The sequence below is a fragment of the Diplotaxodon limnothrissa genome, linkage group LG3 (genome assembly GCF_057381915.1).
Source record: "Diplotaxodon limnothrissa isolate DT_005_m linkage group LG3, D_limnothrissa_male_GT1.1, whole genome shotgun sequence".
NCBI lineage: Eukaryota > Metazoa > Chordata > Actinopteri > Cichliformes > Cichlidae > Diplotaxodon > Diplotaxodon limnothrissa.
Window position 1 is genome coordinate 667599 of NC_140598.1, and position 15934 is coordinate 683532.

The window sequence follows — 15934 nt, forward strand, 5'->3', positions numbered from 1 at the left end:
ATCAAGTGGTTTGTAGGACGCTCCTCTTCCTCAGAGGATCCACCTGTGCTTCCTCTCCTCTCTCCTCCACCTGTTACAGTGAGGGAACGTCCTCCATGATGGAGGAGCTGCTGGAAAGTGCTGAGAGTTTCCTCCAGAGTGAGACCTCTGTCACAGTTCAGAGGATCTACGGCAGCAGAGACCTTCATGGACACTAAAAGTCTCAAACACACAACAACAACATCACACTGACTCCACTCTGACATCACTGATCAATAATCAAAGAACACACAGATCAAACTGATTGATCAGCCATCAGAGGAGTCGGATCAATGGAGCTGCTTCTGTTCCTGATGTCCCCTGTTTGATCCTGGACCTGAACTCTCCCTGCAGAGGAGACACAACACAGTCAGAGACACACACACACACACACACACACACACACACACACACACACACACACACACACACACACACAAACCTTTAACTTTGAACTGCACTGTTTTGAATCTTATCCAGATGTTCTTGCTCTGAACTCCACAGATGTATTTCCCACTGTCTCTCTCTGTGGGCTGTTTCAGGGTCAGACTGAGGTCTCCAGTTTTCAGCAGGTCTTCATTCATCTTCGTTCGGTCTCTGTAAACCTGGTGCTGTTCTTCAGGCTGGTCAGAGCCGTTCTTATACACGTGGACATCTATTACTGGTTCAGGGTCATAGCGTACCCACTCTACTGTAGCATCTTCAGGCAGGTTTTTTGTGGTTCTGAAGGGCAGCTGGACAGACTCCGCCCCCTCCTCCACCTCCACCTGACACACTGAGAGGACAACAAACACAACATGAGCTGTACAAAGTGTGATTGGTGTTCAGAGCAGCATCATGTGACTCTTGTTCTGCACTAAATGAAGCGATGGAGCAGAGAAACAGCTCTTGCCCAAGGACACAACGACCGGGACTGTCCAAGCCGGGGCTCGAACCGGAAACCTTCCGATTACAAGGCGAACTCCCAAGGAAGACAGCACGAGAAATGTTGGGGATCATTTTCAAGTGATTGACAATGAATGCAGTACATCAGTTATTGTTCATTATGTTGTTGATATGTATATGCAAAGATGGATGTTTAAATATTCTTTATAAGACACCTTTGAGTTTATGTTAGCTTAACCACTGTTGCTGTAATATAGTTGCCCTAATGGCAGCTTATTTGCAACACTGTCTATTAACTCATTCACTGCCATTGACGTCTATAGACGTCAATTGAAAGCATACGTTTGAAAATGGCTGGCAGTGAATGAGTTAAGGTGACAAAAAACCAGCTGACTTCAACAGTTAAGCAAAGTGGAACCCTCTTGTCCTCCTTCCTGTATTCTGACCAATACACCATCTTGTTGGCTGCTAAGAAACTAGTTATAACACTGCTATTCCAGAACACATGCACTCTGTTTTTGCCCATACTCTGCAACATTTTAGAAAAGTTTCTGGGCAGAATACGATCCTGTGCAGAGGCCGACACCATCCTTATCCACGTGGGCACAAAGCATATTCCAAAAAGCCTAAGGAACTTTGAAAGAAAAGCTTCTGGACTTCTTTAAGTTTCTTGAAGACATTTCACCTCTCATCCGAGAAGCTTCTACAGTTCTAAGAGCAATTGTTGGACAGTCCCAGATTTGCTGTGAGCATTCGTGCTAACAGCCAGAAATGTTCAGACGTCTAAATTGGAAAACATAAAAGAGCCACCTCGACAGGACAAGACTGAGCTGTACATCTGAATCTCAAGGACAAAGATCACACTTTTGAGGATGCAAAGGTTCACATTCTGGACAGAGAGGGCGGTCGGTTTGAGAAAGGGGTGAAAGAAAACATCTATGTCCACCATGGACCAGGAGGCATCTTTCTGCAGCAGATGTTCTCCACTTCAACCAATCAAGAGCCAGACACTCTCTGCTAACATATGATATGGAGTCCAGCAAGCAGGAAACACTCCATCAAGTACCTGTTGACCACTATTTCCACGATTCTCTGTCTTCTGGCTGTGCCCCTGAACTCTGATTTCAGGGACAGTTTTGGCTTTCAGTCGTCATCAAAACACTTTGTTTCATTCATGTTGCTCTGAAGCTTTCCTTTCTTCTCATTGACGTGTTCTGAACCAATCACAGCCCTTTCCTTTACAGCGCTCTGCTTTCACCCCTCCCTGAAAGCCCAAATTCACTCTCAGTTTAGTTCAGCTGGAGCCGAGATGACACAGAGAGCCTTTGGTCCATGAGATCTATCTAGGAGACATCAGTAACATCAGGTTTGTGTCAGCCGTCCTGTAGAACGCTTCCATACAGCTGCTTCTGTCTCTGAGTATCTCTCAGCTTCAGCTGGGACTCCACCCAGGTGTTGGTTGGTTGTTGGCACAGAGCTGCTGCAGTGACTCACAGCTGGTTTCGTCCAGTTTAAATAAGCACATGAAAATCCACCAAATATCAAAATAGAAACAGAAAAAGCTTCAATCCACATTTTGACCTGTATCTACAGCACTGACCTCGGACTTTCAGCACCATTCTCTTCAGCAGGATGTTTCCCTCCCTGCTGTAGACGGTGCAGGTGTACATCCTGTTGTCATAGTCTGAGGGGTGTTTCAGGGTCAGACTGAGGTCTCCAGTTTTCAGCAGGTTTTGATTCATCTTCGTTTTGTCTCTATAAAACTCGCTCTGTTTTTCAGGCTGGTCAGAGCTGTTCTCAAACACATGGACCTTATTATCATTGTTGTCCTTCCACTCCACTTTAGCGTCTTCAGGCAGGTGAAGTGTGGTTTTGAAGGGCAGCTGGACAGACTCCACCCCTGAATCCACCTCCACCTGGGGCACTGAGAGGACAACAAAGTAAGAAACACAGTCTGAGTGTTTCTGTCACACTCACTTCATCACACAGCTCAGTTTGACAACATTTGGAAGAATTTGATAGAAGCTTCCTTTAGTAAAAGCACCAAGAAAACACCATGAAAACACCTCACTACACACAAAACTGCAGTACTGGCAAATTGTACATAAAGTATGAAAAGTCAAAGTACTTATTGTGCAGAAAAATGTTCCCATCAGTGTCTGTGGATCAATATTACTGCTGCACATGTTTAAGGCTGAGCTCATTTCAAATCCTTTCTATTGTGTTGAATCTGCAGTAATGCATCATATTCTATAAAATCATATGTTTGTAGTGGCTGTCCTGTGAGGACCACCCAACTCTATCGTTGCTAAACTCTACATCCACCTCACTAACAGACATTATTCTCTGCTAACCTTATTCATGTTTACAGCTCGTGGTTAAATGCCAAAAGGTCAACTCCACATCCCTCCCCCACAGTTACCTGATTGGTCTGAATGTTCTTGATTGGCTCACTAACAGCCAATAAAATCTCATGTACAGAATTACAGTATTAGTTAGGAAACTGTACAAGCTGCTTTCAAGTGCAGAGCAACAAACTGTTTGAACTGATCCAACTTTATTCACACAGACAAAGATTTGTGCATCAGCTGCTGTTTGCTGCTATAGATATAATCCAGCTGATGTGGAGAACTACATGTGACACTGTGATGCAGCCATGAATCTGACTGATTTCTTTCCATTTTCAAAGGTTGATGCATCAGTTAAAGTCCTTAAAAAGCTCAGAAATAAAGAGAAAGGTTGGTTACAGCAAAGAGAGGCACTGGCAGCATTTAAGACACTAAACAAGAGAAAGAGATCAGAGAACATCAGACTGAATAAGTGGAATAAAGTGAAACAGAGAACTAACGCTCCCTAAGAATGGAGCTGTCAGAGGAAGAGAGCAGCAAACTGAAAGTCTCTGTTAGCTGCAGAGCTCTGAAACTTCACACAGCTTTGGATGATAACATGGAGAAAGGATGTGGAGATGTTCACACTTCTGCTAGAAATCATCTTCTAGTTATTGTGACTCAGATACGACTGATTATAGATGAGGACCAAAGAAGGTTGTTACTGAGATTTGAGCTGACTTAGCTTAGCCTGTGTTTCAGCCACATGCTAAACAAACACATGTTCAGAAACTAGAAGATGTTACCTTTCAGATGAAGTCTCACACATGAACTTTGCTCCTACAGTTCATCTGCTGAAGCTTTTACATTTGGCTGGAAATCAAATAAAAACCAAAACAGCCACAAACATCAGACATGCTAACACTGTGACATTATTGGATGGAGCCCACTGAGACTGAACCACCATCATCAGTCTGACCTCTGACCTTTGACTTGTATCTACAGCACTGACCTCTGACTTTCAGCTCCACTTGTTTCTCCATCAGCATGTTTCCCTCCCTGCTGTAGACGGTGCAGGTGTAGGTGGAGTTGTCTCCATCTGTGGGCTGTTTCAGGGTCAGACTGAGGTCTCCAGGTTCCAGTAAGTTTCTCTTCATCTTTGTTCGGTTCTTGTATTTATCGTCCTGTTCTTCAGGCTGGTCAGAGCCGTTCTCATACATGTGGACCTTCCTGTTGTTTGCATCCTTCCACTCCACTTTAGCATCTTTAGGCAGGCAAACTGTGGTTTTGCAGATCAGCTGGACAGACTCCACCCCTGAATCCACCCCCACCGAGCGGACTGAGAGGACAACAAAGCACAACATGAGCTGTAGTAAAGGTTACTAATGGTCTCCTTATGACCTGTTACGACAGCATTCGCTGTTTAAAGCGTGTCTGTCGTAAAGCTGAGCGTTTGTGGAGAAAGACTCGTTTACAGGTTTATCTCTTTTATTTAAAAGACCTTTTAGTTTCTTTTAACGCTTCAGTTCGTGATGCAAGGGCTGCTTATTGTTCAAACCTAGTCTCTAGGAGCAGAGGTAACCCTAAGGTTCTATTTGACACTATTAGGGATATTGTTGCTCCGGTTTCTGCTGCTGTCGCTATTTCTTCGAATGAAGACTGTGATAATTTTCTTTCCTTCTTTGTTGTTGTTGTTTGTTGTTTCCTTAAAAGGTTAGCAATGTAAGGAGCAAAATCTCTCCCTCCATGTACCATTTGCCTGTTCGGATTTTACTTAAGCCTGTCAGATTTGAAAGATTTTCACCAGTGTCTTTGCCTGAGTTGTTGAAGCTGGTTACTTCAATGAGACCATCCTCTTGCCCCCTTGATATTTTAACTGGATCTTTACTTAAAAATGTTTTTGAGTCTATTGGTCCTAGTGTTCGTAAAATTATTAATGCATCTCTGCTCTCTGGTCAGGTCCCTGTTTACTGTAAAAGTGCTGCCATTCACCCACTTTTAAAAAAACCTAAACTTGATCCTTCTTTGCTTTCCAGTTACAAACCCATCTCAAAATTGCCTTTTATTGCCAAGATTTTAGAAAAGGTTGTGGCCAAGCAACTCATGGATTTTCTAGATGAACACAACGTTCTTAATAAATTTCAATCTGGCTTTCGTCTGGCTCACTCTACCGAAACTGCACTTCTTAGAGTGTCTAATGATATTTTGATGAATTATGATGCTGGAGAGTGCACTGTGTTGATGTTGCTGGATCTGACCTCTGCTTTTGACACTGTTGATCATCTTATTTTGTTAGATAGATTAAACCACTGGGTGGGTGTATCGGGTACCGCATTGGAATGGGTTAAATCCTATTTGTCAAATCGATCTTTCTCTCTTGCCTATGGGGTGCCTCAGGGCTCTGTCTTGGGACCATTATTGTTTTTGTTGTATTTACTCCCTCTTCTGCAACTTCTTAGCTCTTTCTCTGATATTTCATATCATTGTTATGCAGATGATATTCAGCTATATATCTCTTCTAGGCCACCTGATGTTTCTAAGCTCCAAATCTTGCAGTCCTGCTTAGACTCCGTTAGAGATTGGCTGGCTGGTAATTACCTTCAACTAAATGCTGATAAAACGGAAGTCATTGTCTTTGCTCCTGAGAAATTTGTTCCCCTCGTGGTTAAAAATCTAGGCCCTCTTGCTTCCTATATTAAATCATCCATTATGAACCTTGGTGTTACATTTGATCCAGCTCTGACGCTGGACACACACGTTAAATCTTTGGTTGGCTCTTGTTTTTACCATTTAAGAAATATCGCTAAGCTGACTCCCATTGTGTCACGTTCCGAATTGAAAATGATTATTCATGCTTTTGTTTCATCTCGCTTAGATTATTGTAATTCCTTGTTTACTTGCTTAAGTAATGCCTCCCTGGAACGACTGCAGGGTGTTCAGAATGCTGCTGCCAGGCTTCTGACAAAGCATCACAAACACTCCCATGCCACTCCCCTGCTGATTTAGCTGCATTGGCTCCCTGTCAAGTTCAGGGTCCAATTTAAGATCATAATCATGACTTATAGGGCCCTGCACGGTGTAGCTCCAACTTACTTAAGTGATCTTCTTCTTTCCTATCACCCCAGCAGGTCCCTGAGGTCTTGTGACCAGGGGTTGCTGGCTGTCCCGCATACAAGGTTAAAAACAAAAGGTGACAGAGCGTTTGTATCAGCGGCTCCCAGACTCTGGAACTCGCTCTCTTTGAGTTTGGGATCTGTGGACTCAGTCATGTCTTTTAAAAAGCAGTTAAGAACGTATCTGTTTAAACTCGCTTTTGGTTGATTTTGTTTTGTTTTAGATTTTAATGTCTGTTTTCTGCCTCTGTAAAGCACTTTGTGATTTTATCTTGAAAGGTGCTATATAAATAAAATTTTACTTTACTTTACTTTACTTTATTTTACTTTACTTTACAGAGGACTTATTCCTGTGCTTGTCCTGTTAGACCTCAGTGTAGACCACAACATTTTACTACAAACACTAGAACACACCAGAGTTATTAAAGGAAATTCACTGCAGTGGTTTGAATCACATCTGATAGATTCCAGTTTGTTCATGTAAATGAGGAGTTTCCTTCACACACAAAAATTATTCATACATTTATTTGATTACCATGCATATGCTATGCATTTGATTTTTATTTTTTTATTTTTCTGCTTCTAAATTCATCACATTGATCCTGAACCTTTATATAACTATAACCAACACACACATATTAGATGTCAGTGACCACTGTGTGAAAATAATAAATATTAATGACAATATAATAAAATAAATGTATAATAAAATCTTATCATGGAGGTCTCTTTAACATTGTTTTTTTTTAACCTTTATTGGATTACAGTGAGTTGGTGTACATTGCATTGTAAATGGTAAATGGCCTGTATTTGTATAGCGCTTTTCTAGTCTCTAAGGACCCCAAAGCGCTTTAGACAACCAGTCATCCACACATTCACACACTGGTGATGGCAGCTACATTGTAGCCACAGCCACCCTGGGGCACACTGACAGAGGCTGCCGGACACCCTCTGACCACCACCAGTAGGTGAAGTGTCTTGCCCAAGGACACAATGGCTAAGACTGTCTGGGGCTCGAATCGGCAACCTTCCGATTACAAGATGAACTGCAACCTCGTGAGCCACGATCGCGATTGTATTGTAAAGTTATTACATATTATTCACATGTCTGTGTTCTCGAGTATTAGTTTGTTTTTTTTGTAACCTCTGTTAACTCATGACCAATCGCAGTGAAACTTTTGGTAAAAAGTAAAACTGGTTAAATTGCAGATAATGAAAGAACAGCTTGTCCACATGCAGCCTCTGTGTCAGATCAATGCAGTGAAGCACACACACTGTTTAGTAAAGTTGTGTTGTGGAGCTGTTTCACTGATCAATGACTGAGTCTGAAGGAGGTTTTCTGACTTCTGGAACAAACCTGGAAGTTTCTCTTCAGCTCTCTGTATCAGCTGTTTGTAACTCTCAACTCTTTCAGCTTCTGGAACAAGTTTGTGTGAGCCACAGTCAAGGAGCCACCAGAGGACACCTGCTGACCATCGGCATTATGGGTAGTGTAGTAGGAGACACTCACCTGACATGAAATAGTGCCGGAAATAAAATAGAAGACCTCCAGAAACCACAAGAAGAACCAGGAGAACCAGGAGAGCTGTGGCCCAGGATGGAAACTGTTCTGTGGGGAAACAAAAAGAACAGCATGACCTTTGACCTCTGACTGACCTAATAGGCCTACATTTCAATCAAAGAGCCAATATGATTTCTCTGATAAGTTTTATCTGAATGATGTATGATGTGTCTACAGCAGGTGTTTGTTGCTGACCTGCAGCACCTTTGACCTGCAGCTGTACATCACTCCACCTGAGTTCACGTCCAAAGTCTCTGATGGAGCAGGTGTAGGTGGCGCTGTCAGACAGTTGGGGGTTGGTCAGGTTCAGGCTGAGGTCTCCAGTATCCAGAGCGTCAGTCTTCATGGATGTTCGGCCGCTGTAACGCTGGTTTTGATCTTTCAGTTCATCTCCTTGAAGCTGACGCTGGTGGACGGTGGGAGGACTGAGGTCGGAGCGACTCCACACCATTGAGGCATTTCTTAGGTTGAAAGTGTCAAACTCACAGGGCAGCACTACAAATGATGCCCCCTCATATGATTCCACAGCTGAGGCATGCTGGGAAACTGAGGACACACAGACAGAGACTCCATGAGTCACTTTAAAGTAAAGATCAAGTTTAGACACATTGAGACACACATGAGAATGTGTGACTGATGTGATCTGTGAGTCCAAAAAAAAAAAAGTCAGGGTCAAACAGCACAAACAGACTGTGAGTGGAAGTCCTGATGTCGGAGGACAGATTTTCAAGTCTTTTTACAAATTAAAGATTTGGGAGTGACTGAGAGGAATCCAGATCTAAAATCACTAAGCTGATCAAAGCGTTTTACATCAGAGCAACAGATTCAGAATACATTTGTGTTGTTGCAATTAGTGCAACATACAGCTGTATATCATCCACGCAACAGTGGAAATAACACAGTATTTTCAGATTATCCCAAAAAGTTGATTCTGTTCATCTGGACGTAGCGTTTTGTGAGAGAAGTGTTTCGTCACTGGGTCATTCTTACTATTCGGTGCCATTTGAGTCCTAATGACATAATATGGTATATTTAGTGTAAAACTTGTCTAATGCTTATTTCTAAACCATTTTCTTGTATGTTTAACCCCCCTCTACCATAGAACACATTGATATATACACAGGATAAATACATTAAAAGTAAATTACTTTTATTTTAGCACAAGTCACTAAAGTACTATGTCCCCAGTCATGCTTGCTCGACTTCAGTTACAAATATAACTTAAAAAAAAAAAAAAAAAATCAAAATTTTTCATCATTTCTGGATTGGCTTATTTCTAATGTTCCTCATCAAATGTTCTTTTTTATTATTAATGCATGTTTAATACTTAAAATCTTTAAAAAATGTTGTGTCCCTGAATCAACTGTCACCCCTGTTACTCTGATAAGAATTCCATAGAACACATCACCTGATTATTCTTTTAGTCACATGACACTCCCGGATGTAACATATTTTGGAGGGAAAACTTTCAAGAAGAAGACGAGTAAGTACCACTCTTTAATCAACCCTTTTTTCAATGTTTTAGCAAGATTTTGTAATGTGGCAAAGCATAACACGTCCAACCTGTTACGCTTATAATAGTGGAAACAATTTTTTTTTTGTAATTTTTATAATATGGCTAATAAACATGTTAAAAATGGTTCTTAGTGGTCACCATGTACTAGCTTGTTGTTCATCATACTAGTAGTAATGGCTAAGTTTAGCATAAAATCTCCCCCCTGTTACCGTCACCCCTGTTATTGCTATGCACTGTAACATGAAATTTCCTTGCAGATTTTAAAAAGGGACATTGTAGCTTTTAGAAAATGTAAATATTACTATAACTGTGTATTCAAAACAGTTATTAATAGAAAATTGAATGTCCTGTAACAGGGTGGACATTTGGCACGTCATGGGTAAAGACTTTGATTTTAACAAATATTATAATATAATATCCTTAGCTGGACCAATACATTTTTCTTATAGGTTGAAAATCCCTCTTTTAGATGAAATGTTAAAATAATTCAAAATTTTGTATTTTTTGATGAAGAGTGATCACACTGAAATGGCACCGAATAGTAGGAATGACTCCACTCATCCAAGTGACGTCTTCAGTCTCAGCTGACTGCAGGTTTCAACCTTATAAACAGTACCTTTGCATAATGACTGAAACCAGCCCACTGAAGGAACAATGGGCTGGGAGGTCAGTTCCTTAATCACTAGTATTCAAATATTGCACAGACATGCCGTCCCAGCATGTCTGTGCAGGTTTCAGACAGACAGGCTGGGAAACATGGAATAAAACATAAGGAGGGGAAACAAGGCAGCAGAACTCTAATACACACAGGGAGACACTGGGGGTAAAGACACGAGGGGAAATCCAAAAAACTACACTGAACAACTTAGGACTCATAGAATAACTCCTAGAACAACATGATATAGAAACACAAGAAAGCAGAGAAGGCTGCGTCAAAATGACCCAGGACCATGACAGTAAGTACTTAAGTACAGTTTTAAGGTATCTGTACTTTACTTAAATATGTAGCTCATCTGGAAACCACCAAGAAGAATCCAGAGATTTGAAAGTTGCTGCTTTGGATTGTTAGTTTGATATGAATCAGAATCCAGTGTTTGATGGAAATCTCCTCCTGCTGCACTTCAACACATTAAAGAGAGAGAGATGAAAGAAAAGCTGATGATGAGAGCAGAGAGAGGAAGGTGTACTTACCGTGCAGGAGGATCACAAACACCACAAACATCTTCATGTTCCTGTCAAACTCAGAGACTCTTTAAAAGCCCTTCAGGACATCAGCTCACAGCAGCTTCACTTTCCTCTGCTGATCATCTACTGACACTCTCACACTGCTTCACTGTCACAGCTCAGAGTTCAGCTTCACACTTTGTTAATTTGAGGAATGAAGTCCAGCAGCCACAGATCACTTCTGAGAAAAGAGGACGTCGGCTTTCCTCCTAGTTTCACGCCCGAGCGCTCCGGTTGGAGGCGGCTGCTGCGGCCTCACCCTGACACGCACAAAGCTCCGCCTTCAGTCCTGACACTGAAATTTCCCTTCCGCTGTCGCAACAATGATGCAGATGTGAAAAGATCAGTACAGGTTATTAAAGAGGCCGGGTTCTCTGATCACGGCGATCCTGTTTCTAAAGTCCCACATGATCACATTTATGATGTGGTTTCTTTTCACATCATGCAAATAAAGTTTAAAGTCTGCGTGTCTCCAGACTGTGTCCACAGTGTTTCAGTGCAGCAGAGTGAATCTGATTTGCTGGCAGCTTTTTGTCCTTTCACTGAACAAAAAGCTCCAACAGAGATGAAATGAAGATGTGTTTCTATCGTTGCTTCATGATGGAATAATGCTGACATCAATATAAAAATGGGACTTTTGGTTGTCAGTGATATTTGTGAGGCTCACATGTGTGAATGTTGTTGTTTGGAGGCTCGGGCAGCTTTAATGAGACGAATGGAGGCCAGGCATATATCAGCACTGCTGCTGCCTGAGCCTGTTCACTCCCTGCTCTGTGTCCACACTGTGGACTTTATATGTGCTGTTTATACTGTGTGCGTCAGAGCCGATGGCTCAATACACACAAATATGCCACGTAATGTGAGCACACACTCTGTGTGTGGCACATTCCAACAGTGCTGTTTGTGTGTCAAAAAACAAGCAGAACAAAGGTTCAGTTTAAAAGGAATGACTACACCCTGAAGGTTCCTCGGGTGGCTCAGCAGGTAGAGCAAGTCATCTCTTGACTCCTCCTACCAGCATGTCAAAGTGATCTTGTACAAATAAAACTGAGGTTATTGTTCTCGTCCCTAAACATCATAGAAATATGGTATCTAACCACATTCTTTCTCTGGATGGCGTTACCTGGGCCTTCAGTAACACTGTGAGGAACCTTGGAGTCATTTTTGACCAATTCAATTCAATTTTATTCATATAGCACCAAATCACAACAGAAGTCGCCTCAATGTGCTTTATATTGTACAGTAGATCGTACAATAATAGAAAAAAAAAAGCCCAATGGAAAAATGTACCATGTCAACCAATTAATTAAGTGGGATTTGGTTGTTGGTGAGAGAGAGAGAGACAGTTTCTAGATGTGGGAGATTTGTGACGTTTGGTGTAGAGTAGTTAGTTAGTGTGTTGTCTCGTGTAGTTGTTCTGTTGTGTAGTTGTTTTGTTTTGTGTGTCAGTGAGGGCACTGATGAATGTCACAAAGGCACATTTGCAGTGTAAACACTGTCACTAAGTAGAAAACCAGCAGAGTGATACACCTCCTGCTGTCAGGCCTGCAGGTTTGTCCCTGTGTTGCTCTCCTCTCTTTTGGTGGACCAACATTGTTTTTTCCTGGCACACATAATTTGTGGGTTTTTATACTTATTGGGCTACATATGTATTTGTTATACAGGCTTGTAACAGGGCAGCCCTTAGCGGCTGGAAACACAGTGAGACAGACCAAGGCAAGTGTAGTGGAACAAAGTATTTATTTTCTATATGGCTCTCCTTACAACAATTAACTTGTCGAGCTTCTTCACAGCACAAAGAATCCACGCTCTAATGACAACTGGCAGCCTTAAATATGTTCAGCTGTCACAGACTTAACCATTATTCCACTCTCAGGTAAATTCTTAAATCCCAACCTTCCACCACAGTATACAATATATCAATAAGAATAAATAAATACATAAATACATCTTCACATTTACATATTAATAAATACTTCACACTTTAATGTTACACCAAACCCAATATTATAAAAACCCAGAAACCCAAGCACAAAAAGATTCACCACACTCTCTTTACCAATGGTCTCTCCTGGAACCTTTAAATGGTGTCTGGACCCCCGGGGAAACATTTGCCCAAACACCTTGAAGAGGACACAGGCAAGAAAGGTGAGTAATCATTAACTTACAAACACTTATTTGCACCACTTTTATCCTTTGATTTCACACAGACATTTGCATTAGTTTTCCTTATTGGTAAACCTTAATCACAATCTCAATCACCATTCTTCTCTCCTGACAGACAACCACCACATTCCTTGACGAGGAGCAGCTGTGCAGGATCTGAAATAAGGCTACCAACTGATTTTAAAATTCCCAATAAATAGTCAATAAATATTTAAACTTCTTGTGTGCAAATCCATGCTTAAAGTGCAATGCTAAATAAAGTGTTTGATAAGGTGCTTTTAATAAAGTGAAAGGTGTGCTCTAAAGTGCTATACAGATAATATAAATAAATGCAGTAAGGGAGTCCTCTTCCTTACAAGGCTATACAGTACATAGCATCAAAACTCACATGTTTTATGTAACTAAAGTGTTTAATTATGCGGGCTACAGACAATAATTAAGTTATAAACTATTTATATGAAAAATGTGTATACTTACTGCATTTGAATTATTTTAACCACATGTAACCACCTGCATGTGTGTTTGAAAAACAGGTTTTGATTTTGCCACCTCATTTGATTTGTTTACCACCCTCATGCCACCCTGAGAAAATTTCTCTAGATCCGCCCCTGCATATACAGTGGCTTGAACTTGAACTTTCCCACATTTTGTCACATTAAAGCCACAAACATGAATCAATTTTATTGGAATTCCACATGAAAGACCAACACAAAGTGGTGCACACGTGAGAAGTGGAACGAAAATCATTCATGATTCCAAACATTTTTTACAAATAAATAACTGCAAAGTGGGGTGACAATGTTGTTGCGTCTGTCTTGAGTTCCTTCTTTTTCCCTTCCGAACACACACATGTAAAGGAAGCACTCAAAACATGCGGTTATCCTAAATGGGCGTTTTTAAAGTCAGCAAAGAGGCACAGAAAAGAAGATCAGACACCAGCGAGGGAGGATAAGAAAGACAGACGCAACAACATTGTCATCCCCTATGTAGCCGGTGTATCAGAAAAACTCAGTTTTCTCCAAGCATGACATCCCAGCAACACACTCAGACAAAAACTGGTTCACCCAAAAGACAAAACGCCAAAACACAGACTTAACAATGTGGTGTATGCTGTACAGTGCAGCAAGGGATGCCCAGACCTCTACATTGGAGAGACCAAACAGCCACTTCACAAGCGCATGGCACAACACAGAAGAGCCACCTCCACAGGACAAGACTCAGCAGTCCATCTGCATCTTAAGGATAAAGGACACTCTTTCGAGGATGCCAATGTTCACATTTTGGACAGAGAGGACAGATGTTTGAAAGAGGAGTGAAAGAAGCATCTATGTCCACTGTGAGCGACCATCTTTGAACAGAGGCGTGGTTTACGACGCCAACTCTCTGCCATCTATAATCCAGTTTTGAGATCCTTAACAGACGCCTTAACGCCCAGGAACAGAGTCCGCACAATGTTCAAGGTTCAAGGTTCTTTATTTGTCACATGCATAGTTATACAAGTATAACACACAGTGAAATGTAGCCTGACATGCTCCTCGACATGTGCAAAAATTGGGGGGGGGGGGTGTAGAGGAAGAACATTATATATATGTGTGTATATATATACACATATAGTATATACACTGGGTGAATGTGCAGTAGTAGCAGCAAGCAGGTGAATTCTGTACATTAATATGAATAGACATCTGACTATTTTACAGGATAGACAATATAAACATATTTAAAATTAAAGGAATTGAAATGTACATTGTGCCTTGGTTTAGTGTCTGGAAGAGTCCTGTCTCAGTCAATTATAGATGATGTGAGAGGGCGGGTGTGTGTGTTTAGGGCCCGGATGGCTTGGGGATAGAAGCTCCTCTTGAGTCTCTCTGTCCTTGCCCGGATGATGCGGAACCTTCTACCAGATTGCAGAAGTTGGAACAGTTTGTTGCCAGGATGGGACGGGTCCTTCAGTATCTGCGCTGCTCTAGTCCGGCATCTCCTGGTGTAGGTGTCCTGAAATGGGGGGAGAGCAATCCTGCAGCAGCGTTCTGCTGTACGGATCACTCTCTGGAGAGCTTTTTGGTCCTTCACACAGCTGTTCCCGAACCACGATGTCATGTTCTGTGTGAGGATGCTCTCCACAGCGCCTGTATAGAAAATCCTGAGGATCTTTGGAGAGACCCTGAACTTCCTCAATGTCAATGTGGTGAGCCACACGGTGAATCAGGGTTCCTACTGCGATGAGCTGTGGCTTTCCATGCTTTCAGGTGACAGCCCGGGTGGTTAACACAGGGAGTTGTGGGGAATAATCCAGCTCCAACAAGTCTCAGGCGTATCTTATTGGCAGCAGCCCAAGAGTAAAGCCCCTGAAGATCCAGTTCTCTGCTAAGCCGACGAAGTAGCCCAAAAAAGCCCGCTCTCTTCCCCCATTACCTCCGATGAGGCCTGGGAAGCAAAAAAGAGCTGACCAGCAAGAATGGAGGTAAACCGGGAAAACACCCGTGTTTCGTTGACTCTGAAAATTATCATTAGCAGATTTAACGCTATCGCAATAACGCATGGCAATCATAAATCCGGAGGGAGATGATGCTGGACAAAAGTGTAGAAAAGACACTAGCACAACATGAAAAGTAAACAAACAGATGGACAGAGGCAGCGGCACAGCCAAACACAGGCGCCATCTTGCATCTGTGAACCAGTGCACCTTATTTTACTGTTTACTGGCCTCAAACCGATTTTACGTGGAGCTCAAAAATCTGTCAAAAATGTTTTAGTACGACTATCGTAAGCTACGAAGCCGCACCGCTTGATGGATTGTTGGAGTATTATGGCCACCGTAGCCAGGAGCCTCGTGGACTCATAGTATTCTGGGTCCAAAACTCCGTCCTCTTCAGGTCGCAAAGTGAAACGAACACTGCGGCACACTGAGAGTTAAAAACTGTCTGAATTCTTTCATCTTCAATAAAATGATCAGTGTTGCTGCTTTACCAGGTGTAACAGTTCAGTTTAACATCCAGGCATCCATGAAAACAGATGCAAAGTTACATAGCAAAAATGTGAAAAATGCCGGAGCAACATATACCACAACAACATGGGAATAGAGCATCTGCAAGAGAATTCAACATGAATGAATCAATGTTAC

The 15934-nt window shown here is 41.9% G+C and overlaps 1 protein-coding gene across 6 annotated transcripts in view; it reads right to left on the minus strand.

The window, feature by feature from the left end:
* The window catches only part of LOC146634215 (butyrophilin-like protein 2), a 50316-nt gene that overhangs the window by 22251 nt on the left and 12131 nt on the right, over window positions 1-15934 (minus strand). The window contains exons 1-7 of one of the 6 annotated variants that reach the window (XM_085375421.1): window positions 10612-10719; window positions 8109-8450; window positions 7854-7952; window positions 4243-4569; window positions 2715-2827; window positions 461-641; window positions 12-366 (exon numbers count right to left, since the gene is read on the minus strand). In XM_085375421.1, the coding sequence (XP_085231547.1) occupies window positions 275-366; window positions 461-641; window positions 2715-2827; window positions 4243-4569; window positions 7854-7952; window positions 8109-8450; window positions 10612-10648 (1191 nt within the window). In that variant the 5' untranslated portion in view covers window positions 10649-10719 and the 3' untranslated portion in view covers window positions 12-274. Of the gene's footprint in view, window positions 1-11; window positions 367-460; window positions 794-2503; window positions 2828-4242; window positions 4570-7847; window positions 7953-8099; window positions 8451-10611; window positions 10720-15934 lie in introns of those variants that run through there. The other 5 variants (XM_085375380.1, XM_085375371.1, XM_085375360.1 and 2 more) reach the window with 5 other exon arrangements.